This window comes from Bos javanicus, chromosome 18 (genome assembly GCF_032452875.1).
Source record: "Bos javanicus breed banteng chromosome 18, ARS-OSU_banteng_1.0, whole genome shotgun sequence".
In the NCBI taxonomy this organism is placed as follows: domain Eukaryota; kingdom Metazoa; phylum Chordata; class Mammalia; order Artiodactyla; family Bovidae; genus Bos; species Bos javanicus.
The window spans coordinates 35,410,324-35,436,007 of NC_083885.1; the positions used below are offsets into that span (position 1 = coordinate 35,410,324).

A 25,684-nucleotide genomic window follows, 5' to 3' on the forward strand; every position below is an offset into this window, starting at 1 on the left:
AAATTTTAAAGTACAGTTGACTTACATTGTTGGGCCAGTCTCTGCTGTACAGCAAAGTGACTCAGTTTCACACATATACACATTCTTTAAAATTCTTTTCCATTACAATTTATTCCATGAGTTTGGATATAGTTCCCTGTGCTATGCAGTGGGGCCTTGTAGTTTATCCATTCTAAATATAATAGTTTGCCTCTACCAACCCCACATTCCCAGTCCATCCCTCCTTTTTCTCCTCCCCCATGCCAACCACAAGTCTTATCTCCATGAGAATCTGTTTCTATTTTGCAGATAGGTTCATTTGTGCCATATTTTAGATTCTGATTGCTAATTCTACTTCTAGTGGGTTCCAGTGTTACTATAGAAATCACATATTTGAATTTTCCCAGCAAGTAAAAATAACAGATCAGATCCAAAGTACTCATTCTACAGGAAAAGTAGAACAACCAGGTGGTATGGGAAAGCCTCTCACAACAGAAGCTTTAAACTGTAAAAAGTGTGTGTGTGTGCATGGGGTGGGGGGCGGGGAGTCCTCCCACCAAAAAAAAAAGTGAAAGTGTTAGTATCACCCTTTGCAACCCCATGGACTGTAGCCCACCAGACTCCACTGTCCATGGAGTTCTCCAGACAAGAATACAGAAGTGGACAGGCATTCTCTTCTCCAGGGGGATCTTCACCACCCAGGGATTGAAGTTGTGCCTCCCACACTGCAGGCAGATTCTTTAAGGTCTGAGCCACCAGGGAAGCCCATTCATCCAACAGAACTGTCTGCTAAAAACCCTAGTCCAAAAGCAGTAACTTTTGCATATTTTCTGTAAAATGGATGGCCTTAAAACTCTTGTTCCCTGGTGTAGCTTTTCAGAAGGAAAGGAGTTTCCTTATCAAGAATGTATTTAGATTCTCTAACTTCCATCTTCTCCATATCACAGTAACACATGAAGTGTCTTTCCTAATTTAAACAGCTGTTCCTTTCAACTGAAGGGTCACAGATTCAGGGCTCTTCCATCTCCAACCTTTGTGCCCCATAGCTTTAGAGGTCCTCTGAGCCCTGCGCCACCAGGCTCTGGATATTCAAAAGTCACCACTTCCTTCCTCCCGTGTCCTGCCCTCAGCAATGACACCGTGGGAACGCTGAAGACAAATAACGTTTATAACCTTCCTTGGTGTTCTCCAAGGCAGCTTTAAACTTTTCTATTCCTGTCTGGTTCTTTAGATTCTGCAATAAACGCTTCACACAACCATTCACAAGTCCTGATTTCCAGGACCCTTCTTTCTCCCTCACCATTCATGTGATAATGCCTTGAGAATACTTCACCTCACCTTTTGTCTCCGCAAGTTCATCTGCTTCCTTCTTGAGCTTCAGAGGTAAGCCAGGCCCAGAGAGATGTGGCCAGCGGACATGCCGGGACTGGCTGAGCCACCCGCCCCTTCTGGAGTGTCCCTTCTCCCATCTGCCACCTGAACTCTCTTTCCTTAAATAAAGATATGTCCCCTCAGGTCCCTTCTCACTGTGAAAGACGATGGACTAGCTACGCCGCGGGCCCTTTGTCTGAGGTTCCCATACCTCACATCCTTAGCCACAAAGCGGCGGTCCTCACAGGTAAGGGGTGCTGGTCGGCAACGGACAGGGTAGCCTAGGTTTTAGCGTCCAGTAAAGGGATGGGTTACGGCCAAGGTCCTTCCAGGAGCCAAAATTCTACAATTCTACGACCAAACTTGTAGGTCCTATCTCTGAGGTGAGAGGACCAACTCCGGGGCGACTCCCGAACTCCGAGCCCGCGCTGGCAGTTAGAACGGCCCCCTCCAGCCCCTGCGCAGCGTATCCCCGCCGAGGAGGCCCGGCCAGCGCCCGCCCGCCGCCGCGCCATGCCCTTCTACATCCTCACCCGCAGTCGCGGGCCGTCTCTCACCTGGCACGCTGGCATCCCCCGCCCTGCGCCGCCCTGGAGACCATGGGCCCGGACGGGTCTCGGCAGCCGCTGGTGCTGCGTGAGGGAGGCTTGCAGGGACGCTCGGGCCCCGGAATCTAGCGCGCCGCCACCGGGAACGCGCCGCCTGGTTTCTAAGGAACCGGGGTCTCTGGAAAAGCAGGGGCGGGACGGCGGGAAGTCTGCGCATGCTCCATGTCTGGGGAGGACCAGCGCTGGGAGGGGCCGTTTCCAGGAGCTACGCATGCTCACTGGCTCCGGGCGGAGGTAAAGCCGTCTGGCTGGAAGCCCTGGTCATTGGTTTCCGGCGGTGGAGGCGACGGTTTCCCACTCTAGGCTCTTTTCCGGTCGGTCGCCTGGCTGGAAGAGCAAGGAGATTCTGAGTACTGTGGTGGGCCTTGGTTGTCTCGGAATGAAGGAAAGTCGGCTGCTGGATGACTATCTTTGCAGAACAATATTTCTCACGAACTCGCCGGACTTCCCGGCTTTCTGACTCCTAAAGACTCGCTTTTCGTGCGTATATGGGCTCCTCTTCTTCTGGGTGTTCTTTGGTTGTGCTTACATGTCAGTGTTTTTCAAGACTGCGGCCTCAGTCCCCCTTGATCTCTTTACTGGAACCGGTTTCCCACCCCCCAATAAATACGACTTTGTAACGAGACTACCCTTTGTTTCACCAGACTGTCCACTAGAGCAGCGAAAATAACCTATAAACCTTAGTATAAAACAAGCTGTGCTGGAAATGTGTCTGGAGGGAAATGAATTTACTGTGGCTTTACTTATGGAACCAGGACATTTGTGCTTAATCTAATACTCCACTCTTCCTTCTACACTAGCTTTTCCCTTTGCTCAGTCGTTCAGTGGTGTCTGACTCTTTGCAACCCCATGGACTCTAGCCCACCAGGCTCCTCTGTCCAAGGAATTCTTCAAGCAAGAGTACTGGAGCAGTTTGCCATTTCCTACTCTAGGGGAATCTTCCCGACCCAGGGATCCAAACTGCAGTCTCTCGCATCCCCTGCATTAGCAGGCGGGTTCTTTACCACTCTGCCACCTGGGAAACCCTCATACTACACTTGATCTTAGCCAAAAGGCCGGGAAGCGAGAAGCTTTTCCCTGAGAGTCCTGTAAAATGGCCTTGAGTGAAACATTCTGTAGTAATGCAAGTTTGGAAAATGCTGGATTAAGCTACACATCTTAAGACAGAATTTTTAAAGCTTTTAATTAGCAGGTGATGTTTACTCTGAGCGTCCATGACAGTTTTTGCTGTTTACTAGGGCACAGAATCCTTTTCCAGTTCCAGGAAACATGTCCCTCTGAGATACGGGTTTATATGCTCTGCAGCAAACCTCCTCACCCCTGTGACTTAGACACCACCGACCGGTTCCCTGTATTATCTTGCATGCAACTGCCTTGTCTCTTGGTAATCTCCCTCACATTGGGTCACTCATCCTGTGGTGCTGCTACTACTACTAAGTCATGTCAGTCGTGTTCGACTCTGTGTGACCCCATAGATGGCAGCCCACCAGGCTCCCCTGTCCCTGGGATTCTCCAGACAAGAACACTGGAGTGGGTTGCAATTTCCTTCTCCAATGCATGAAAGTGAAAAGTGAAAGGGAAGTCACTCAGTCTGTCCGACTTTTAACGACCCCATGGACTGCAGCCTACCAGGCTCCTCTGTCCATGGGATTTTCCAGGCAAGAGTACTGGAGTGGGGTGCCATTGCCTTCTCCGTCCTGTGGTGCTGCTGCTGCTAAGTCACTTCAGTCGTGTCCGACTCTGTGTGACCCCATAGATGGCAGCCCACCAGGCTCCCCCATCCCTGGGATTCTCCAGGCAAGAATACTAGAGTTGGTTGCCATTTCCTGTGGTGCTAACATCCGCTAAATATTTCTCAAACCTGACTTGTTCTTGACCTTGGGTTTTCTTTGCTTCTAGTCTTACCTCCAAGTTAACAGAAGCATCTATTTTATCCCTCCTCTGCATAAAATCCTGGTGCCTTGCGGGCAGAGCAGGCAACTTGAGGCAGGAGCAGGACTGTCACACCAGGGGGCATCCTCATGGAGGCAGGGCAGTCATATATGTTCTTTCTCTGATTACCAAACCCTGCTCTATGCATGCTATAATCCTCTGTTACTATGGGGTAGCAGAATTAACAATGTTAATGGGGAAACTGAAGCTGAGAAAGGTTAATTTCACAGGGTCACCCAAACTGATTTTTCAGCATGAGTTTTTCCCTTGGACTGAAAGGAAGCTAATTTTGATACCCCTCAGAGTTCTTTCTGTCCAGTGTGTCAAGTGAGCATATTTGGAATGTATTAACATCTTATTTGGGGACTTCCCTGGTGGTCTAATGGTTAAGAATCCTCCGTGCAATGCAGCGGACTCAGGTTCAATCACTAAGATCCCACATGCCATGGGGCAGTGAAGCCCATGTGCTTTGGAGCCCGTGTACCACAACTAGACAGACAGTTGCCACAGCAAAGATCTTGAGTGCCTCAGCTTAAGACCTGGGGCAGCCAAATAAGTAAACAAATATCTTATTTTGAGGAGAGGAGGTCTTATGGCCCACATTTTTGAATTTGCTACTTTTTGTTTCGGATGAAGGCCGTTTCGCAGGAGAGAATCAAAAGCTTGAGTACCTATGTTCTTTGGGGTCTTGCAAAAGTCTTGAGAGTCCTTGAGGAGACACCAAGGCCCTGGACACTCCCAACAAATGAACTGGGAAGGGGCCAAGCTTTCCAGGACACCTGTGTTACATTAGGGATGGTTCAATCCCATTAAGACTCACAACAGAGACCAGACACTATGACTGCTCATGGATGTATATTTTAATAAAAATAATTCTGTCAAAATACAACAGGAGTTTTTTCATCTCTCAAGTACAATTTAATAGGATGTTTTGTGTTAGAATTCTCTCTAAACCCTCCCACACCCACAAGTTTCATGCTAATGCCAAGTATCAACTTGCGAGGACAAAGGCAGAACCAGTGTGCACAATGTGGAGGATGTCTGAGTCGGCTGTAGTTACTAATGGAGGAGAACCCTATGCAAAGAGGCGGCGCCTGAGGCAGCCAGAGTCCACGATCTGGCCACAGGTCTGGGTGCACGGGACTTGCGGTCAAGTAGGGCTCTGCTGCCCAGCTGCCACACGGTGTGCATACCTGAGTTGTGAGCAACCAAATGAACTTTCAGCTCTGACAGATCTCTGCCTCATCTTTGTGCTTGCTTATGGGCTAGGAAGTTACTGGGAGGCTGGGAAGCCCCCTTCTCCATCTCTTGGTGTCCCTGTTCTGCCAGCCCACATCCAGCTACAGACCCAGGTGGGTGAGGAACAGGGGTTCTGGCTATCATTGCATATCCGCCAGTTTCTGCTCTGGAAAAGAGCAACCATTTGGTGGAACAAGAGGAAAAGGTAAGAGGGAAAGGCTGCTCCCCCAGAGTTGAACGACCCAACAGAGCCAGGTCTTCCTCCTGCCTTCTTGGCTGAAGTCCAGCTCTTCACCAGGACTCCTCCCAGGTGCCTTCCCCACTCTCGGCTCCTAGAAGTAGGCTGGTAGGACTGGGTGTGCAGCAGGGGCTCCGCTGGTTGGCAGGCAGGCCTGGACTATCAGCAAGACAGTGGGCTCAAGCAGCTTGATTTTGGTCCTCTCCACGGCTTGTGGGGCAAAGGCTAATGTCCCGAAGGTGAGCTGTCCAACTGGGACACAGTGCCCCTCTGGAGAGGAACAGAGTAAACAACTTGGACTCAGCTGAAACAGTGAGATAAGGCACAGAAAATGGGGAGGTGGCCGTGGGCACTGAGTGTGAGCCAGGCGGACACCCAACCCCGAGCAGCACACAGCTGTCCTGAGCCCTCCTGGGCCCTCAGCCGCTCCACAACCCAAGCCCAGGCACCCATCCCCACCCCTGACACACCCCTGAAGGTACCAGCTGCTCAGACATTGCTGGAGGCCTCACCAGCCTAATCCCTCGCCTGCCATTCAGCTTTAGGCCTAAACAGTGTCCAAGCCACAGGGATGAGCTTAGTCCCAGTTCTGCCCCCGTACGTTGAGTCACTTAATCTCCTGGGCCTGTTTCCTTATCTATGAGAGGAGAGGACTGGTGGAGTAGATGGTCTCTGAACTTCATTCCAATTGCAAAAGCCTCTGGTTTTAATTCCCAGTCCTGAGTGCTTCCGACCATTTTAACAGCCTGATTTTTCCAACCCCTTGGTTTGGGAGCTGGGCATTCCCAGGTTTGCAGAGGATGAATTTCCTTCACAGACAGGACACCACCTTCCTGATGGTGTGTGGTCTCTGGGCTGCCAGCCAGGGCCCCAGTGGGGACCAAGAAAAAGCAGCAACCTTCAGGATTGTGTCCCAGGACAGAATTCTGAGGGAGCACAGGGCCAAAGGCCCTGACCCCATCATCAGCATTTAGTCCAACTCAATTATTTCTCTTGTTCAGCTGTAGGCCCAGCAAGTCCCAGTGGGCACCTCAGGCCATTCCAACCATTCCAGTATGCACTGATGGAGAGCCCAGATCCAGGCAGGGACTAGAAGCTTGACTTCCGACCTTGCCCCTTAGCAGGGGCTGTCTGTGCATTCCCTCCCATTGTGAAGCAGATGGGGAAATCCTGGCCTTCCTCCTGCTCCTCTGGGAGGGCACCTCCCTTTCCTTCCCTTGGGCGGTCAGTCCTCTCCACAGATAGCCTGCTCAAGTCCTGGCCGCCATCTTAGCCCTTCCTCTCCTGATTCCCTGATGGCAGTACTAAGACGGTTTCTGACCCACTAGCTGTGAGGATCCGTCAGACATGGACAGTGGAACGTCTGTCAAGCCCATGAGGTCCCTTCCTCTGGCCAGCAAACACTCATAACAGTCTTTCCTAAGAATGACTGGGGCCAAACTGCACGGAGCTGCCTGGCACAGCTACAGTGAGGCTTGGCCTGGGGGGTCAAAGGTTCCATCCACTCTGGCGACTGGCAGTCCACAAATCTGCCTCCACACACGGTCCTGGCTTCTCAACAGCAAGTGTCGATTCCATCCAAGCTGTGCAGAGACGGTGAAGACCCAGGCAGGGAGAAGGCAGCCCCTGTGCCCAGGGGCCTCTGTCCTGGTAGGAGACTCCTTCCCTGCAGCTTGACACACAGCAGCTCTCAGGTTGAAGGCAGGTAGTTCCCAGGCAATCAATTTAGAGGAAATGAAGTATTTGGCCATCTTAACAACAAGGAAAGGCGGGATGTTGAAAAGGGAAGAGAGAGTCAAGGCAGGCAGTGAGAGGCAGGGTAGGATGGGGGACAGCGTGCTGGCCGAGGACCCTCTCCTCCCTCGCTCTGCTGTTAGCCCTGGGCCAAGTCATCTCTTCTGTGGCCCCTTGGCCCTGCAGTTCTCTGCTCAGTTCAACTCTCAGAGGCCTAGGCATCCACACCTCTCGGATGCTGCAAACCAGCTTAGCCTATCCTGCCCACTATGAGGCTCCCAAAGCCTACTGGGCTTCCCTAGGCTGCAGCTGGGCCTGTGGTTCAACAAAGGGGAAGCCTGAAATAAAGAAATCCCTTGACTGAGGTGACAGAGATGATTCTTTTTTGATGAGTTGGACTCAAATAAAAACATGGTGTCTGGACAGCCTCACCCAAGAGGTGCTGGACCACTAACACTACGATAAATACTGTGTCTTTTTTTAATATATATATTTATATATATAATCTCATTTTTTTTTACTTATGAAAATAATAAGCTATCACCAACGTGGATAGGCTTCAGCACTAAATTAGCAGAAACCAGCTCAGCACAAACTCTCCAGAGATAAATACTGGTGGCTCAGTCAGGAGGAGGGAAAAAAAAAAGATTAAAAAACCCCAACCTCTCCTCAAAACAACCCCCTTCTTTTCAAAATAGAAGGCGCTACATGAAGAGTAACCAACCAATACTGTGTCATAGGCCGCTGCACGTGAAGGGGGGAGAGAGAGAGAGACTGAAGGTGGGAGAAAAAGAAAGGAAGGAAGGAAGGGAGGAAAGGAACAGAAGAGGCCAGGCAGGAGGAGTGGGCTCTGCCCGTGGCTTCTGGGTCCCTGCACCAGGTGCCGATGGAGGGCAGGGCTGCTCCAGCCCTGGGGCTGAGGGAGGACCAGGCGGGGCCAGCCAGTGTGGTCAGCTAGTGCAAGTAGTCGTCAACTCTGGCAAAAGAGCAAGATCCCAGGCCCGCTCGGGCCATGAGCCGTAGACATTCAGATGCTTGGCCCAGGGCAAGCATCAGCGGGGGCTGTTTTGGCAGGTTCTGAGACTCTGTGGAGAAGAGACAAGACCTGGTCACTGCCCTAATCAGGGCTGAGCCCAGGTCCAAGTTCCTTTGGGAGCAGAAGGCTGTGGGGAGTGGACAGAATCTCTCGGAAGAGAGAGTTCATATGCCTCCATGTGTGTCCAAACCACCAGACTATGGCCCTGTCAAGAGCTTGTGAACCTTAGCTTTCTTTGGAGCAATGAGCTGGCCTGGGCCCAGGTCATAGTCTAGGGCCCATTGTGATCTAGCTGGCCAACTCAGTTGGGCAGAGGGAGGTCAGGGTTCTGTCATGGGAGCCCAAGAGTCCCGTGGGCCACCAGACAGCCTCTAGGCAGAGTTCGCTGCCCTGATTTGGACAAACAGGAAGGGGTGACTGGGCCACCCCAGGCACTCCTGGGACAGCTTATTTTCGTTAGAACCACTTACCTAAAATGGCGCTGTTGAGGGCGGCACACACAGGCTCCCTCTGGATGGGGTCAAGCTGCTGGCCAACTGGGCAGCTCCAGGGGTCTGAGTAGGCAAGCAGGCTAAAGGCATCCTAAGGAACAGGGCACTTCTGAGAAGACTGTGGTATGCACCAACACCCCCCATGGCTCCAGGGGGATACGGGGCCCTGCATGGTGTCAGGGAGGCACAAAATACCCCGATGTCCCATTTCCCACTGAGGTCTTATCTAGAGCTCACTCTCTCCTATTGCTGCTGCCCCCAGTGCCCTCCCAGAGTCACCACACCCCCGTACTACCAAACAGGGGCCCATTCTGTATGAAGGCCTGGCTTGCTCCATACCTGCAGCATCTCCGTGTGGGCCAAATTCTTGCCGTACTCCCGCCCCAGCTGCTCACTCAGTGCCTGCAACTCGCGGCCAAACAGGATAATTCTTTCCGTGGCCGCCTGATTGCCCCCGCAGAGCTGCCGCCGCGGATGCCCATCATCTGCACCCAGAGCCCAGCAGGGGGCACATTGGGAGGGCACAAAGAAACAAGGGAGAACTAGGGTGGGGACCCCAAAGAGAACATGGCAAGAAGGACCTAGGTTGGGGATGGGGGTGGAAGTGCACTACTGGTGGAGGCAAGCGAGGGCTAAGAGTCGCAGGGGGGCCACCCTGAGCTGAGCTGTTCAAAATCTACCCAGCATAGGGTCTAGGGGTCAGGCAGGACTTGGAAGCTTTCCCTCTCCCACCCTATGCAAGATGCAAGGGGTTCATAAGGGTACCTGCTCTCACCAACCCCCTCCAGCCACTAATGCGGGAACCTAGCCTGGGCAGCAGGCCGAGGTCTTCCCATCGCAAACACCCATTTGTGATGGCTACAGAGGCAGTGGATCAGCCTGCCCAGGCCCACCCCTACCCCCACCGAGGGGAGAGGGCACGGGGACTGAGCATGGTCACCTGTGGAACAGCGGGCGGGCGAGGGCACGGCCTTACCCATGCTGGACTCATCCGTCTGCAGGTCCTCATGCTTGTAGGCACCATTGACGATGCGTGTGGACATGCTCTCCAGAACACCGTTGGGGTAATGCTCCGCCTCCATCTCCATCTCACTGTCACTGTGGAGGAGGGTGGAGATGGGAGCTGGCTAAGGGAATGTGGTTGGAGCAGCCTGGGTGGGCCTCCATTGAGGCTTCAGCCACAGGCTGCTGTGGATAAACTGAGGTCCCCAAAGGGCATGAAAGGATAGCTCCCAGGTTCCCAGGCTCCAATGCTTGGGCCCTACTATGACGCCAGCCATCCCCAGAGGCTTGTCACCTCATTCCCACTCCAGTCGTGATGCTGTCTCTGTGACCCTTGTCCCCCCGGCCCTCCTCAGAGTTGGCACACCCCTTCTATGCACCTCTAGATCCCCAATGACCAGGGCAAGTGAGTCATGACAGGCATGTCTGGGAGCCAAACCCAGGTCAGCCTTGAAGCATGCCGGGGCGCTGAGAGCCACCTACAGTCTGCAGTCTACAACCTCTACCGGCCCAAACTGTCTGGCTGAGAGCTGAGCCCAGAAAAAACTCCTTTGGTATAGACCCTGGGGCATTCTGGGAGGCCTGGTATCCTTGGAGGCAACCACATTCTCAGTGCCAGCGCCTCTGAAGAAAGATGGGGCCAACGGAAGCGGCAGCTGAATCATGAGCTAGATGGGAAGCTGGAGCCAAAGCCTGGCCTGGCAGGTCCACAACTACTATTCCAGGCACAGAGCTGGCAGGGAAGTTGGGGATACAGGGCAGGGGGCTGCTCACAGGACAGGCTGCAGTGGGCACAGAGTGGGAGGAAGAAGCTGAGCAGAACAGGTACCTGGTCTCCTGGTTACTGGTACTGCTGTGGGGCTGGGACTTGGTGGAATCTGTAGAGTTGGACTCGGAGTAATTCACTGAGGAGGGAGATGAGGAGGATGACGAGGATGACGAGGATGAGGAGGAGCTGGGTGCAGGGTATTTACTGTGGTTCTGTTTGCTCTTGGTGGAGGCGACGCCGTTGCTGCAGCTGGGACTGTCTGCTCCTAAAAGCCGGGGGACGGTCAGAAGAGGAGGGCCAGCCTGCTGCCCAGCGGGGGCCCAGGAGTAACTGCAGTGGTCCCGTTTCCCATCCCCCCCACATCCGGCAGCAAGCCCCGAGCCCATCCTGGGGAAGGGTGTCTGGATGGCCTTGCTTCTCCACACCAGTTCTTCCCAGAGCCCTCCGGAGAGCGGCTGACCTGTGTTGTGCGTGTGGGAACTAGTGGGGCCGTGTCGGGGGCTGAGGCTGGGGGAGCCAGGGTAGCTGTCCTGGGACTTGGGGCTTCGAGAGCTCAAGCTGCGGACCTCACTGTCAGTCCCGTTCACCATCTCCACAAACTGTCGGCACCTGCGGAAGGAGCAGAGCAGCCATGCTCTGGGCTTGGTCCGGGTTGCATATTCCCACCACCAGTGGGGCAACGGGGGGAGCTGGCAGGGCCCCAAACTTACTTGAGCATGAAGAGCAGATTGGGATTATGCTCCAGCAGCCCCGGGTAGAAGCGCTGTGTGGTCTCAATGGCCTCCCCTACTCGGCCCTCCAGCACCAGCTTCTGAATCTCTGAGGAGAGAAAGAGCAAAGGCAGTGAGACAGCAGCCACAGACCCCCCACACATCTCCGCACTGCCAGGCCCGGGCACAGGCCAGCCGCCAGTCCAGTGGGTAGGCTGAGGGCGGCAAGCCCCCTGAGATGCTCACAGAAGAGACCGAAGAAAGAACCTGGCCACCAGGCCCACAACAGATCCTGGTTTCTGTCAAGTGTCAGGAGTCCTCAGAGAATCATGGGGAAAGGGAGGAGTGGGCGCCCCAGCCCAGAAAAGCAGGAGGGCAAGTTCGAAGGCCTGTGCCTATGGAACACAGGTTGCTGGGGGCCTGGCAGGGGCAGAGGTCTTGGCTATGAGAGTGTAATCTGGGAGTGGGCACCTGGGCAGCTTTGTGGCCTGACAGGCTCCTCTTAAAGCCAGACTCCTCTCCTCAGGCCTCATAGGGATGGCAATGGGAGTTCATGGTCTCTGGGCTGGCGCCCACGGCTCAGTGGTGTTCAGGGGCTGCAGCAGCCTCTGCTGAGAGAGGAGACCACCCTCCTCACGCTGGCAGCTCCGGCATTGACACGTCTCAGGCCCTTGGCTGGAGAAGGCAATGGCACCCTACTCCAGTACTCTTGCCTGGAAAATCCCATGGACAGAGGAGCCTGGTAGGCTGCAGTCCATGGAGTCGCTAAGAGTCGGACACGACTGAGCGACTTCACTTTCACTTTTCACTTTCATGCATTGGAGAAGGAAATGGCAACCCACTCTAGTGTTCTTGCCTGGAGAATCCCAGGGACGGGGAGCCTGGTGGGCTGCCGTCTATGGGGTCGCACAGAGTCGGACACATTAGCAACAACAAGGCCCTTGGCATCGTGCTCCTGCCCTGGGGCCTGGTGCGTCTTGCTGGGAGGGCCTTCTGGGTCTAGGCCTCTCTCACTCACAGACCTCAAGTCTGGGATCCCTTCCCGTCTGCCAGGCTGGGCACAGATTCTCTGAGAGACACAGACACATCCACATGCACAGAGACACAGGCTCCAAGAGACCCAGGCAGGCACACACAGACACGTGTCCACACACCTACTCTCCCTCACTCTCCACTCCTCGCCCGATCTCCTTTCTGGGCTGTTTCCTCTTTACCCACACCCTCCTCCACAAAAGAGCCCCGCCCCCGCACACAGCAGGCAGGCCAGTACGAACACCAGGAAAGCTTCCTTGGGCTCCTTCAAAGGCAAAGGGCAGGCGCAGAGGTGGGAAGCAGAGAGTTCTACCACAGCGGCCATGGAGCATCAGCCTTCCCCGTCTGAAAACTTGATCCCCTCTCTGGCCAGGGGCAGGCAGAATGACTGAGGTTGAGTAAATGGTGGACAAGGCAGGGCACTGGACTGGTAAGATGCAAACACACTCTTTCCAGAAGACCATGAATGGGGGGCTTAGTGGAATCCAGAATGCCAGGGGAAGGAAAGAAGCATGGAGGCGGGGGTAGCCAGCCACACAGGGCCCAGCTTGCGGCCAGCCATCAAAGAGTGCATTAGGACGCCTGCACGGAGACATCCCATGCTGGGACAGTCCCTGGGGGCCGTGTTGCCTTGAAAGAGGGACAGAAGCAGGGCCCAGGGCTGGGTGGTGGGCTGGTCTTCTGGGGAGGATCTGAGCTGAATAGACTCCTGACAGGTTACCCAAGGCTGCCACGAGCCAAAGAGCAGGGACAGGTGAGGGAGGGAAGGTAGGGGCAGAGGAGAGTCAACCTTACTTTGTCTGTTCTTTATGGATGCTTGTTCTTCCTGAATCGGGGTTTCAGTCATTCGGGCAAAAGCCGTGGCCGTGGCACAATACCCATGATGCACCAGGTAAGACGAGACCATGCTAGAAAAAAGGAAATGCTCAAGGTTGACACTTAAGAACTGCATTTCTCACTGACCCCCTGGCGGGACAGACTATCTCCCTAAACATATCTTAAAGATGCATTCTCCACAGAATGAGAATAAAGGAGCTGAAACAAAATGAAAACTTCCCCCAGGGCTCATGCAGTCAGGCAGGGGGAGGGGCAGGTCACCAGGGTGGTCCTCGCCGCTTGAGGAGTGGCTGCAGTTCTCTGGGTTATGCTGCCCACAAGCGGGCAAGTGTGGTAACACGAGTACATAAGGAAAGCACAGACCGTCTCGTCTCAGAAGCAGCCGCCTCCTGTGACCTGCGGCAAACCCAGAGACAGCTGCTGTGAGCCTCTCCGAGGGCTTCCTGGGAGGGCAGCCAGCCAAGCAGTCTGGCAGCAGCCCAGATGGGGATGAGGCATGCCACGTGCGTACCTTCTCCAGACACAGGAGCTCCTGTGCAGGCGCCCCACATGCCTGGCAGAAGCATTCCAGCTCAGGTGAGCCTGGCCCTCAGGAGTGCTGGCTCTAGAGGGTGATGGGGAGCTAACCCATGACCCAGGTTACTCCACAAAAGACCACAAATCTAGGGTCCGTCCAGAAGCCACAGTTTCAGGCAGTAACATGGCCAACAGGAACACAGTCTTTGGGAGATGGCCCTGAGAAACCTGATGCCCAGAAATCATTTAATCCCGCCTGAAACTGGCACACATAAGCAGCGGCACACGTGGAGCCCTCGTGTCTGACGTGCACGAAAGTGAACAACTTGGGGTGTGCATATGTCAATGTCATTATTGTAACTGCCCAAGCCGAATGTCTGTAGGGCTGTCCTGTGGAAGGCTCAGAAGTTCAGCTGGGTGTTCCCTTATGTTTTAATGGGTAAATGAGACGATCCATATAGAGTGCCTAGCACAAAGCCAGAAGTCAATATATATGACCTCTTATTATGAAATTATGTATTCATAACATTTTCTTACAAATAAGAATTATAATAATTATACTATTAAAAACACAAGGGCAAAAATTCTTGACAAAACAAGGTTCAGATGAGGCCATACACATATACACATATCAGAGGCCACTAAAATGTATAGTCCCCTTGATTCAGTAATTCTACTTCTTGAAAGGATACCCAGAAAATAATCTTAAATATGGAAAACTCCTAATGTATAAAAGGGTGACCTACCTAAGCGAGAGAGAGGAAATAACCTGAAGCTACCACCAAGGGAAGCCACCCAAGGGGCTTGTGGAAAATGTGTCTGTGAGATAATGTAGCCATTAACAATGCCCCTAAAGTGAAATTATATGAAGTCATAGGATATGGGTTATATGAAATACTTAGCAAATACTACCTATGAACACACACAGGCACACAGATACATACACATCAACAAACACACCCATGTGCTGAGGCCAGGACCTGTCAGCTGAGAGCGTCAGCCCCTTCCCCACACAGCTGGGGCAGCTCACCCTTCCCCTTGCCTGTCCCAGCAAGCCTACTGTGGGGACTGGCACCATCTGGCCCTCCAAGGAGGGGCTGCTTCTAAGTTCTGGGGCTGGGGACAAGATGGAGTCATGCTGCTATTCCTGAGAAGGCTCTGGCCACCTACCACCTGCCTCAGTCCTCGCACAATATCCATCCCTCAAGAAAGGCTGCATGAAGAACCGAGTGTATACCCCACCCCCACCCCCTGGACTCTAGGACCCTGGCATCTAAGGCCAATGACCCGGGCTAGGAGGGGACCAGCCTTCCTCTGTTCATCCTTGAAAGCCAAAACAAACTAACCCACATCCTGGCAGAGTGGGTACAGCTCATTGCCCCACTCAGGCCTGCAGCTGGCAAGTGGAAGAGAGATCTGTATCTGACCTCCCTTGGGCGTCTCAGTAAGACTGGCCCCCAAGAGAGTCTGGGAATTAATCAGCCAAGAGTCAGCTAGGTGGGCCCTAGGGAGGTCTCTCTTCCCACCACCACTGCTGCAGATCCAAGGGGTTTAGGTGGATCCGACCCTGAGCAGTGACCTGAGGCCAGAGTCATGGCATGACAGGTACTCCCTATGACGGAAAAAAAGTCCACAAAGGAAGAGGCCACAGGGCATCCTAGTACATCCTCTGCAAGATGAGCTGGGGAAGAGAAACAGCCTTGCCAGTGATATTATATCCAGGGACTTCTGACCCAGTGGAGGGGCACAGGCTCAACCAGGAGCAGCTCTGGAGAAGTGAACTAAGAGAGGGGCAGGAAAGCAGCAGGCAGAGTCATCCTGGGAGTGCTTTCCAGAAGGAGCACTACTCACTAGAGTTCACAAGAGCAGCTTGCAGCAGTTCAGGGGTCTACAGGAGAGTGAGGCCCTTGGGAGGGGGCAGGGAGGGAAAGGGCAGGGGCGGGGGACTCACTTCTGCAGCACCGCCTGCCACTCGCCAAGCCGGGCACTGATGGGGAAGCAGTGGACAGTGCCCTGGACCTTGGCACGCCACTCCCGCATGTAGTCCTCAATGTCAAACAGGAAGGGCTGCTGCCCAAAGTTGGCGTCCACAATCTCCCCGGGTGTCTGCAGGCCTACGGTGGGGTAGAGGTTGGCCTGAGGAGGAGAATGAAATGTCAGTTGGGCCCTGAGGGCAAGCGGGGGCAGCAGGGCCTCGCCTCATCTCACCCCTGCACAGAGCAGGGAGGCGTTGGCTCCTGCAGGCCGCTGCTTCGGCTCTGAGAGAACTGCAACGTGACCGGGGGGAGGCAGGGCTAAGCCAAGTGCTGCCCACCTCCCGAGCAGAGAAACTGCTCCCCAGAGTTAGAGGGGAAAAAGCAAAAGAAAAGCCAGGCTCGATGCAGAGTCTCCTTCCCTGCATTAGAGGCTGTAGTATCCCCAAAACCCAAGGCCCCCATTTGGGACTTGGCCAGGGCACACCGAGGCAGGCCAGACCCCACCACCCTGCAGGCATGCCTGTGAAAATCTGTTGCAGGGGTGGGTGATGGCTCCTCTCAGAGCGATCAGGACCAAGTATCCCTTTACCACACACAAAAAAGGGGTTATGAGGGGGCAGGAAAGGATGCGGGGAGACAGGAAAGGAAGGGAAGAAGGGGAGAGTAGGGCCAAGGGCATTAAGTGGTTTGGACCCTCTGACAATGGAAAAGGGTAAAGAAAGGCCCTTCCTGTCTGAGGCTCACTTAGAGGAGGATCTTCTGGCCAGAGGACGTCTGGGCATGTCCTCTGGGTGTCGGGCTCCCTGCTTCCCTGGACCAGGTTCTACCAGGTCACTCCCTCACACCTCCTATGGCTCCCATGCTACAGCCCACTGTCTCGCCAACATCCTCCCCATCGTCCCCGGGCTCCCAGTTTTCTCTTCCACCTTCCATCATCAGGCCCCATATCATTCCTATCACGTGCTGTTACCACACTCTGGGCTCAGCCTTTCCAGCACTTGGCAGAGAGTGCTGTCACACACATGTCTGAGCGTTTCATGTCACATCTCCAACACTAGACCCTTCCCCACTCAGGGTCAGAATTCTCCTCCTGTGTCTGTGTGCTTCACCTAGGACCACAGCCCACCCTTTGGGGACTCCAGACAGGAGGGAAGGATTTTGATACACAGACAGAAGTGCTGTAAACTGAGCTTGAGGAGGGCCCTCAGATCATGAGGGCATTTCCTATTCCTAGAGCATCACAGGGGTGCCCAGGATCCCTAAGTAGCCCCCAGGGCCAGCAAACCCTTCCTCCTTCCAGAACCAGCCAGGGCACACGGCCAAGCCAGACTCCCACCATTCTGGGTGGAGGCCCTGCATGTGACAAAGCCGGGGATGACTCACAAGCAAGAAGGACTGGGGTGCAGGAGGTGGGATGAGCCCTGAACTAAGTCAGCAGGAAAACCTGACCTTTTCCCCATAAAGCTCATTTCTCTGGCTCAGGGGTACCCTGCATGGTAGCAGGCTCACTCCCCAAGGGTGCTGGCTTTCCTCAGGGATCTCAGATGGGGATGTACACGGATCCAGCTCCCTAACACTTAAGGAACAATTTTCTATACTCTGCCCGCAAGTCCACTGGGTGTAAGCCACACAGAACTGGTTCAGACCAGCCAAGCCATGGAGCTACCTCATCTCTGCCTACACCGTCCCCAACCTGCCAGCTGCCTCTGGAAATGCCACAAATCATGGTCACCTGCTAAGAGTCACGGAGGAAGACCAGGCCTTGCTGCTGGAGAGAGAAGGCTGGCAGGGCCCCTTACTGATACTTTCAAGCTGATGGCACAGCACATACCGCTGGCTGGGGAGAGGGCAGGACCCCACTGTGCCTACACTATGCCTGTCAGCCCCCAGCGGCCAGAGCGGAAGATCCCACAGCAGTACTTACCGGGAGGTCTGTGAAGGCTATACCTGCGGAGGGAAAGAACAGTCATCAGACCATGTGGTGGATTCCCACACCTCTGTGGGCCCCCAGAGGGCCTGTCACAATGGCTGGGAGAGGGGCTGGTCACCACATCTCCCCTATGGTGGATCCAGGGCCAGCATGAGCCAGGGCCTGGTAGGTTTACACCCTGGCCAGAAGTGAAGTCTGATATTTGGGTATTTATCCACAGCATTTCTATCCTCTCGGGGAAAATCTGCTAGGAATAACCAACACCCAAATGATAGATCCTGAGGACTCTCCAGGCCGGATCACACTCTCTTGATTCAACACATATTTCTGGACATGTACTCTGCATGCCAGGCTCTTTTCCACCCATTACCTCATCTGATCCTTAGACCAACTCTGGTGCTAACTAAAGGAGTGCTTAGTTAGGTGTTAACATCTGGGGCTTAGACCAACTAAGGCAGCAGGCTTTCTTATCCCCATTTTACAGATGTAGAAAGTAAGCCTCAGCAGTTAAATGATTTGCCAGCAGTCATAAAATCAGCAGAAACTAGTCTTTCGTGCCAACACTGACAGAGAAGTGGCGACAGAGGGTGGCAGCTGCCCATCTTCAGCCCCTACAGCTCAGAGATTCTGAGCTGACAAGCCCAAGTTAACACTGGCCTGTGCACCCTCTGAGCCTTGCTGCCGAGAAAAGAGGCTGTGTTTCTAGGGACCCCAGTCCTGAACAGGAAGTGAGGGTAGAGGGGAGCAAGACCTAAAATGTATCAGCAGGCCCGAGCAGGAGAGGGGCCTCGGTATATAAACCAGAGCATTTATGTTTTGCAGGTTGAGAAATGACTCAAAGCCAAAGGAGACTCTCCCAAGGACTCATAGTCTTCCCATTTTTTAAGATAAATTCTTATTACATCCTCTAAGTTCCTAAGCTTCTGGCCTGAGAGATTTTCAAACCACTGACTACTTAGAGCTCCCTGTCTTCTCGCTCAGCTCCACCCAGAAAAGAAATGGAAACCCAGCAGGACAAAAGAATAGGTAAGGGTCTGACAACAGGTCTCCCAGGAAACCTTGGGCCAGAATCCTGACAGCTAGCCAGCGCATCCCATGTGCTTCCTCTGTGCTGGGCACTTAGTTCACCTCTTCCAAGGAAGCATTTAATTATCAGAACAGGCCTGGAAGGTTGTATACTGTCTCTGACACCGGTTTACGTATGAAAAAACCAAGGCGCAGAGAAATGTTTACATTCTTTACTGGGCTATTTTGCTCCTCAGTGAAGGAAGTTCATAAACCCATGATCTGCCTGCCTGTGGCCACTTCCGGCCCCATGTGCATAGTCAGTGGTCACAGAACCAGCAGGATGGACTCTGGAAGCCCCTCAATGTCCACCCACCAGGTCTACATGGGAGCTGCCCCCACGGACCTCAGTGTGGCCGGGCTACTGCTGCTATGCTCCCAGGCTCGTGGAGAGGCCCACAGAACTCTGGAAGAAGGGGGAGTCCAGGCTCTATCAATTACCTGCTGTGTGATCTCTGATAAGCTACCCCACCTTTCTGAGCCTATCTGACAAAAGAGGGTAATGATACACCCAACACCCCAAGAAAGGAGAAACGGATTCTCTGTGAAAGCTGCCTTGTAAACTGTGAGGTCCAGGTATAAGCTGACTGGACTTGCACCACAGGGCAAGGCACCTGCCAAGCTCCTGCCCAGGGGATGACCTACCCAGGTCGCCTAGCTCTATCTCACACTGGCACTTGGGAAGGCATCCATGAGGATGAGGAGAAAGGATACTCCACCCCCTATTGCACTGGACAAGGGCAACACTGCTTCCCACAGCCCTGCAGGTCTCCAGGAGTCTCCACAAAGCCACTGTGATAGCAAGATATGAAATGGCCCATGGGAAGATCTGAGAAGTCCAGGCAAAGATCCAGGATGCAAACAGGACATACAAACCCATTGATGAGAAGTACCCTGAGCCAAAGACACAAAGCTCAGGGATCACTGATGCTGAGGATATAAAGAAGCTGTATAAAAATTACTCTGGGGACTTTCCTGGTGATCCGGTGGTTAAGAATCCATACTTCTACTGCAGGGGGTTTGATTCTTATCCCTAACCAGGGAACTAAAATCCCAAGGTTTGCAGGAAAAAAAAAAAATTATTCTGGAAGCACAGGGACCACTTGTGAGTGAGACATCAGTCTCCATTCACTCAGAACATTCATTTGTCCTCCCGTCAAGTATTTGCTGAGACCTCGCAGAAACCAGGCCCTGCGTGAGGCACTAGGAAACCAGCTGTAAGCCTGGCCCTAAAAGTGCTGCCAACTCTAGCCAGAGCGATGGTGTCCAACTAGTAATGACACAGACAGCTCACCAGTGACACACAGGGCGAGTGCTGTGACAGAGGACGAGGGAGCAAATAAAAGGAGCAGGGCAGCTGGAGGCAAGAATTGTCACTCTGCTTCTCTAAAGGGAAAAAGGTTCTGAGGTGAGAGAGCAGTCACTGGCTCACTGATTCTGCGTGAGGTTCTGAAGCACATTATACTGACATGCAGGCTTGTGAGAAGGAAACAAGGTCATTAGAAGAGTCACCAAGTGGTCTATCACTCAGAGTTCATTGACCTTTCTTTAAATTTTGTGATCTAGAAGATGTAGAGGATAGGTCAGATTCATTTTTTAGTAAGGTCTCAGCAGTATCCTTGTGGACAAGACAGAAACACGTGAGCTTCAGAATAACACAGTGAAGTGCTTCTTAAATGGCAGGTGTCTACCTGGACAAGCTGTAGGCTGAAGGGCTCAAATCTAGCCTTGTCCTCTTCCAATATTTTTATCAGTATCTTGATGAAAACACATAGAAACATGCTCACCCAAATTTAGGTTAACACACAGCTAAAGATTGTTAACATGTAGCTGTTAACATACAGCTGTGGTGTTGGAGAAGACTCTTGAGAGTCCCTTGGACTCCAAGGAGATTCAGGAGTCTGAAATTAGTCCTGAATTTTCATTGGAAGGACTGATGCTGAAGCTGAAACACCAATACTTGGGCCACCTGATGCAAAGAGCTGACTCATTGCAAAAGACCCTGATGCTGGGAAAGATTGAAGGTGGGAGAAGGGGATGACAGAGGATGAGACGGTTGGATGGCATCACTGATTCTATGGACATGAGTTTGAGTAAGCTCTGGGAGTTGGGGATGGACAGGGAAGCCTGACGTGCTGCAGTTCATGGGGTCGCAAAGAGTAGGACACAACTGAGCAACAGAACTGAACTGAACAGCTGAAGAGGATACCAAACATTGGAGACAGGATAAGCAAGACCAAAGCAGATCTTGACAGACTAAGAAAATTGACAATATAGACCTAAAGGAAGTTTAATTATGAGAAGTGTAAGGTCTAGCATGGGGCGCACATAAACATGTACTAGGGAGATAAGTTTTTAAAAACAGTGAGAGGGTCTGGCTGACACCGAGGTGGCCATGAGCTCTTTAGGGATCTAGACCAACAAAGGGTTGAGGGCCCAGAGGAGGGAGGTGCAGGTGCAGAGAGAACAATAAGTATATCCCAAATCTCGTGTCCCACGGCAGGTGCCATGCTCTGAGTAAAGTAAGGACAAGCTGAAGAGAGGTAAGGAGGGCAGGTGTTCAGAGCAGAGAGGCAGGACTGGGCCTGGCTCGGAGGGGCAAGCGAAGCAGGACTTGGGCAAGGACTGAGAGCCCATAACAGCAGGCCCTGGATTTTGACAGCAGAAGAGTGAAGAGGCAGAAAATGGTTGGAGTCCAAGAACACAGGGGGAATGAGGCCTTGCCCTGGAGCAGCTAGCTCCTTGCAGCTGGATACCAGCACTTGCAGCTAGGTGGCCACGGGTCAGGGGAGGGTTTCCCGGACGTGCGGCTGGGTCAGCTCTGCGGCATCTGTGCTATGCTCCTGGCCGCCCACACTGGGCTGTGGCATCTGAGTGCCCTGCTGAGGAATACTGGCTCCTGATCACCTGCCACAAGTAGACCTGATTTCCACACAGGTCTCCTGATTTTTCCCGGGCTTGGAGAAGCCACAGAGGGGATGTGGGGAGTGGCAGCCACCTTCTGACTGCCCCTGAAACTAGGGGAAGTGAGCCTCTGGTGAGTTGGGTTCAAAGTCAAATGCCCAACTCCCTTTCGTGGCAAAGCCTCTGGTCAACCTGGCTGGTAGGGTTCTGCCAGATTAGAGACCTCTGCAAACTCAGGCAGGCCTGCCTAGCAGTTAGGTACCACCTCATAGCCACTCTGGCTGTGGGTTCCGCTCCCTCAACGGCCAAACAGTACCCACCCCTACCAGGGCAAGGTGTCAGAACAGCCAGAGTTCCTCTCTCTCTGAAGTTCTATCCTAAGTCTCTCTGTGTGTACAGGACTGCTCTGCAAGGGAACCTCCACCTGCCTGCTGCTGCTCCTGGATTTCTGACTGGCTGATGGCACCACTAATCCAGCTACTTTCTCATGTTCCCTTCTTGCCAGTGTGCCCCACCTGTCACTAACCCATGCTGCACCACCCCAAGGCCTCTGCAGGCCTGTTCTCCACTGTCTGCACCCATCACCACAGCTGTATCTCAGGTCATCTGCCTCCTCCTCAGCCCTTACTCCAGTCAGTTCGTCCTTCTCAGTTTAACCAAAGGGATCTTTCCAACTTAATTCTGTCGAAGCTGCTGTCTGTTAACCACAAAAAGGCCAGAAGAGATCTGGCCCCATCTGACTCCAGCTTGTCTGTTTACCTCGTGTACTACAGCAGCCCTCACTGTTGCTCCATAGCAACCAGCGCCCTACAGAAGGGCCAGCCAAAGTCTGGGCCCAGGCAACTGGCATACAAATCACTTCCACTGTCCAGTATGTTCTAGAGCCCCTCAAACTTCTTATCAACCCTAAACCTTGCTCCAGTGAGTGTCACACAGGCCAGGAGCATGACCATGACATTACTCTCCCTGAGCACTGACCCAGGCTCAATAAATGCTGTTGAATGGATAGATTAGCAAAGGGAGAACCCCTACACACTCTCTTCCCCTTTCAAGGCTCCAATGCTTAGAAAGGGCTGCAGTTTCCCCAGAGCTCAGCAGAGGATATACAGCACGGCTCTGGCTTCAAAACCTCTCATCAACCAAAGTGGCTCCACAGGGCAGACCCTCCCAGGTCCCCTATGTACCCACCAAGGCTATGGCCGTTCTTGGTGTAGAAGCAAGTGCCGTTGATGAGGTTAACACAGCAGCCAATCACGTCTCCTGTAGTGAATGTGGGACCATAGGGCTGGCCAGTCCCAGAGGAGCAGAAGGAATGCCCATCATCACCATGGTAACCATAGGAATGTTTATCCCAACCTGTGGAGAAAAAGAGAGCAAGAGCTGAGGTGAGGTACTTGAGAGAACAAAACAGTCAAAGAAGCCCACTCAGGCTGAGCTCTAGCCTCCACCACCTCACTAGCACACCTGGCCTCCCAGAGCTGGCTGTGGGCAGGGTCTGGCTGTGTTAAATGAGCAGTGAGTTCAGCAAGTCACTGCCCTGAGGAGCTGAGGCAACCCTCCCAAAGAAAGAGCCCAAGCTGGGGTTAACAGGAACCAAAAACATGCGAGCCCTGGAAGGGACTTACCAGAGGGCCATGAAACAAGATGACTGGGGGAAACCTCATGAAGGAGAAGGGGCTTGAACTGAACTCTGAGGTATATCATGGGTTTTTTTTAATGCTTTTTTAAACTGAAGTATTATTTACATGTAATAAGATTCTTCCTTTTTAACTCACAGTTCAACAAGTTTTAACAAATATCACCCCCACCACTATCAAGATATAGAACATTTCCATCAATCCAAAAAGTTTTCCCTCATGCCTCTTTGCAGCCGATTCCATTCCACTCACCCCTAAGCCTTTGGCAACACTGATCTGATTTGTTCCTATGGTTTTGCCTTTACCAGAACGTCATATAAATGGAATCACAGGGCTTCCCTGGTGGCTCAATGGTAAAGGATCTGCCTGCCAAAGCAGGAGATATGGATTCAAACCCTGGTCCAGAAGATCCTACATGCCACGGAGCAACTTAGCCCAACATGCAAGACAACCATTGAGCCAGCACTCCACAGCCCAAGCGCTGCAACTACTGAAGCAGTGAGCCCTAGAGCCCATGCTCCGCAATGAGAAGCCACTGAAATGAGAAGCCCGCCTGCCACAACTAGAGAAAAGCCTGTACAGCAATGAAGACCCAGCACAGTCAAAAATTAAAAAAATTATTAAAAAAAAAAATGGAATCACAGAATATGGAGTTTCTCGTGTCTAGTTTCTTTCACTCAGCATAATGCCTTTGAAATTTATCTACATTGTTAGGTGTACCTGTATTTTGTTTCTTTTGATTGCTGAGTAGAACTCCATTGTATGGACATACCACCGTTTGTCCATTTACTAGTTGATGGCATACGGTTGTTTCTAATTTTTGGCTAATATGAATAAAGCCACTAGACATTTGTATACAGGTCTTTGTACAGACATATGCTTTCATTTCTCTTTATACTTAGATGGGGGACTGCTGGGTCACAAGATAAGTATATGTTTTACTTGACAACAAACTGTCAAACTGTTTTCCAAAGTGGCTATACTGTTTTGCATCCCTACCAGCAATGTATGAGTTTCACAATCTCACCAGCACTTGGTACTGTCAACTGTTTTTCATTTCTTCTTTTTCTCTTAAGATGTTTTAATATGTACGCAGTGGCTGTAATTTGTATTTCCCCAATGTCCAAGGACCTTAAGCATCTTTTCAATTACTTCTTTACATTGATAATTTTATTAGAAAATTACATTATTGAATTATTATTTAATTTTATTAGAAAATTCAATAATTCAAAATTCTAATAATTTTATTAGAAAATTATTGAACTATCTATTCAAATCTTTTTTTTTTTTAATTTATATGGAACCATGTGAAGTCACTCAGTCATGTGCGACTCTTTGCAACCCCATGGACCATAACCTACCAGGCTCCTCTGTCCATGGGATTTCACAGGCAAAAGTAATGGAGTGGTTTGCCATTTCCTTCTCCAGCAAATCTTTAAAAAAAAAACTGGTTTGTAAATCTTATTGAGTTGTAAGAGTTCTAGATCTATTTTGGATACAAAATGTGTTTTGCAAATATTTTCTTCCAGTCTGTGATTTGTCTTTTTTCATTTTCTTAACAGTATCTTTCAAAGGCCTGTTGGGATTTTTAAAATCATTTTTAAAAATTTGAATATAGTTGATTTCCTGCTGGGATTTTGACTGGGATTGTACTGAATCTACAGATCAACTTGGAAAGAATGGGCAGTATAATAATATTGATTATTCAAATCCATGAACATGGTATACTTCTCCATTTATTCAGGTCTTCTTTAGTTTCTCTCAGCAGTGTTTTGTCAAATTTATCACTAAATACTTCACTTTTGATGTTATTATGTTATTTAAAAATTTTAATTTCTAATTGTTTCTTGGTATTATATCAAAATATAATTGATTTTGGGGGTGGGAGAATGGGGTCAAGGTTTCTTTCTGGAGTGATAAAATTGTCCTAAAATTAGAGTATGATACTGGTTGCACAACAGTGCAAACATGCTAAAAACCCACTGAACTGTACATTTTATTTCTTTTTTGGCTGCACTATGCAGCATGCAGGATCTTCAGTGACCAGAGAGCAAATCCATGTCCCCTACACTCCATGTGTGGCGTCTTAACCACTGGACTGCCAGGGAAGTCTTGAACTACCCACTTTAAAAGACTAGACTTTGTGGGATGCAAATTTTAACTCAATAAAGCTATTAAACACACAAATGTATTTGACTTTATTTATTCATCTGGTATCCTGCATCCTTGTCAAACCCACCAATCAGTTCTGGTGGCTTTTGTAAAGACTGCAGTGTCCACTGAAAAAGAGTTCCTAAGCAAGAAGCTGCCGCACTTCCCACATACAAAGAACATATGTATAGTTCAGAGAAAGCATCAGGAGCACCAGATTTGAGGCCACAGGCCGAGTTCTCAGCATGGAGTCTCCCAAGACAGGCTTCAGTGGCTGAAGCTACTAGAAACCCAAACTTCTGCTCCAGGGGCCTGGGATGCCAGGGACAGTGGTGGGCTCGCTTAATGCTGTCTGACCAGCACAGCCTTCCCTAAAGCCAAGCCCTCTGCTTACCACCTCCTGAGGCCATTGGCTGTCGGGGGAAGACTGTCCAGCAAAACCACTGTCCATTCTAGCTCTCCACAAAGAATCCTTGTAGGAGGGCTGGCTTGCTGTTTCTATCGTTCCTCTCAGAACTATGCCCACA

General features: G+C 51.7%; 2 protein-coding genes and 1 long non-coding RNA gene across 6 annotated transcripts in view; 1 reads left to right on the forward strand and 2 right to left on the reverse strand.

The window, feature by feature from the left end:
• GFOD2 (Gfo/Idh/MocA-like oxidoreductase domain containing 2) overlaps nt 1-3,956 on the reverse strand; it is a 41,493-nt gene extending 37,537 nt beyond the window's left edge. Inside the window, exon 1 of one of the 4 annotated variants that reach the window (XM_061387624.1) lies at nt 1,908-3,956. The gene's annotated coding sequence lies outside the window, so the exon portion shown is untranslated. Of the gene's footprint in view, nt 1-1,317; nt 1,421-1,561; nt 1,728-1,907 lie in introns of those variants that run through there. The other 3 variants (XM_061387628.1, XM_061387626.1, XM_061387632.1) reach the window with 3 other exon arrangements.
• On the forward strand, nt 1,527-2,583 carry LOC133230331 (uncharacterized). Its single transcript, XR_009730819.1, has 2 exons — nt 1,527-1,597; nt 1,720-2,583. It is a non-coding gene; the product is annotated as an uncharacterized LOC133230331 (long non-coding RNA).
• Nucleotides 3,957-4,732: 776 nt separating the features above from the next.
• RANBP10 (RAN binding protein 10) overlaps nt 4,733-25,684 on the reverse strand; it is a 60,887-nt gene continuing 39,935 nt past the window's right edge. The window contains exons 4-14 of the mRNA XM_061387605.1: nt 22,558-22,725; nt 17,395-17,417; nt 15,446-15,630; nt 12,937-13,049; nt 11,110-11,218; nt 10,860-11,008; nt 10,460-10,664; nt 9,605-9,726; nt 8,968-9,113; nt 8,608-8,719; nt 4,733-8,186 (exon numbers count right to left, since the gene is read on the reverse strand). Coding sequence (XP_061243589.1) covers nt 8,056-8,186; nt 8,608-8,719; nt 8,968-9,113; nt 9,605-9,726; nt 10,460-10,664; nt 10,860-11,008; nt 11,110-11,218; nt 12,937-13,049; nt 15,446-15,630; nt 17,395-17,417; nt 22,558-22,725 — 1,463 coding nt within the window. The 3' untranslated portion in view covers nt 4,733-8,055. The remainder of the gene's footprint in view (nt 8,187-8,607; nt 8,720-8,967; nt 9,114-9,604; nt 9,727-10,459; nt 10,665-10,859; nt 11,009-11,109; nt 11,219-12,936; nt 13,050-15,445; nt 15,631-17,394; nt 17,418-22,557; nt 22,726-25,684) is intronic.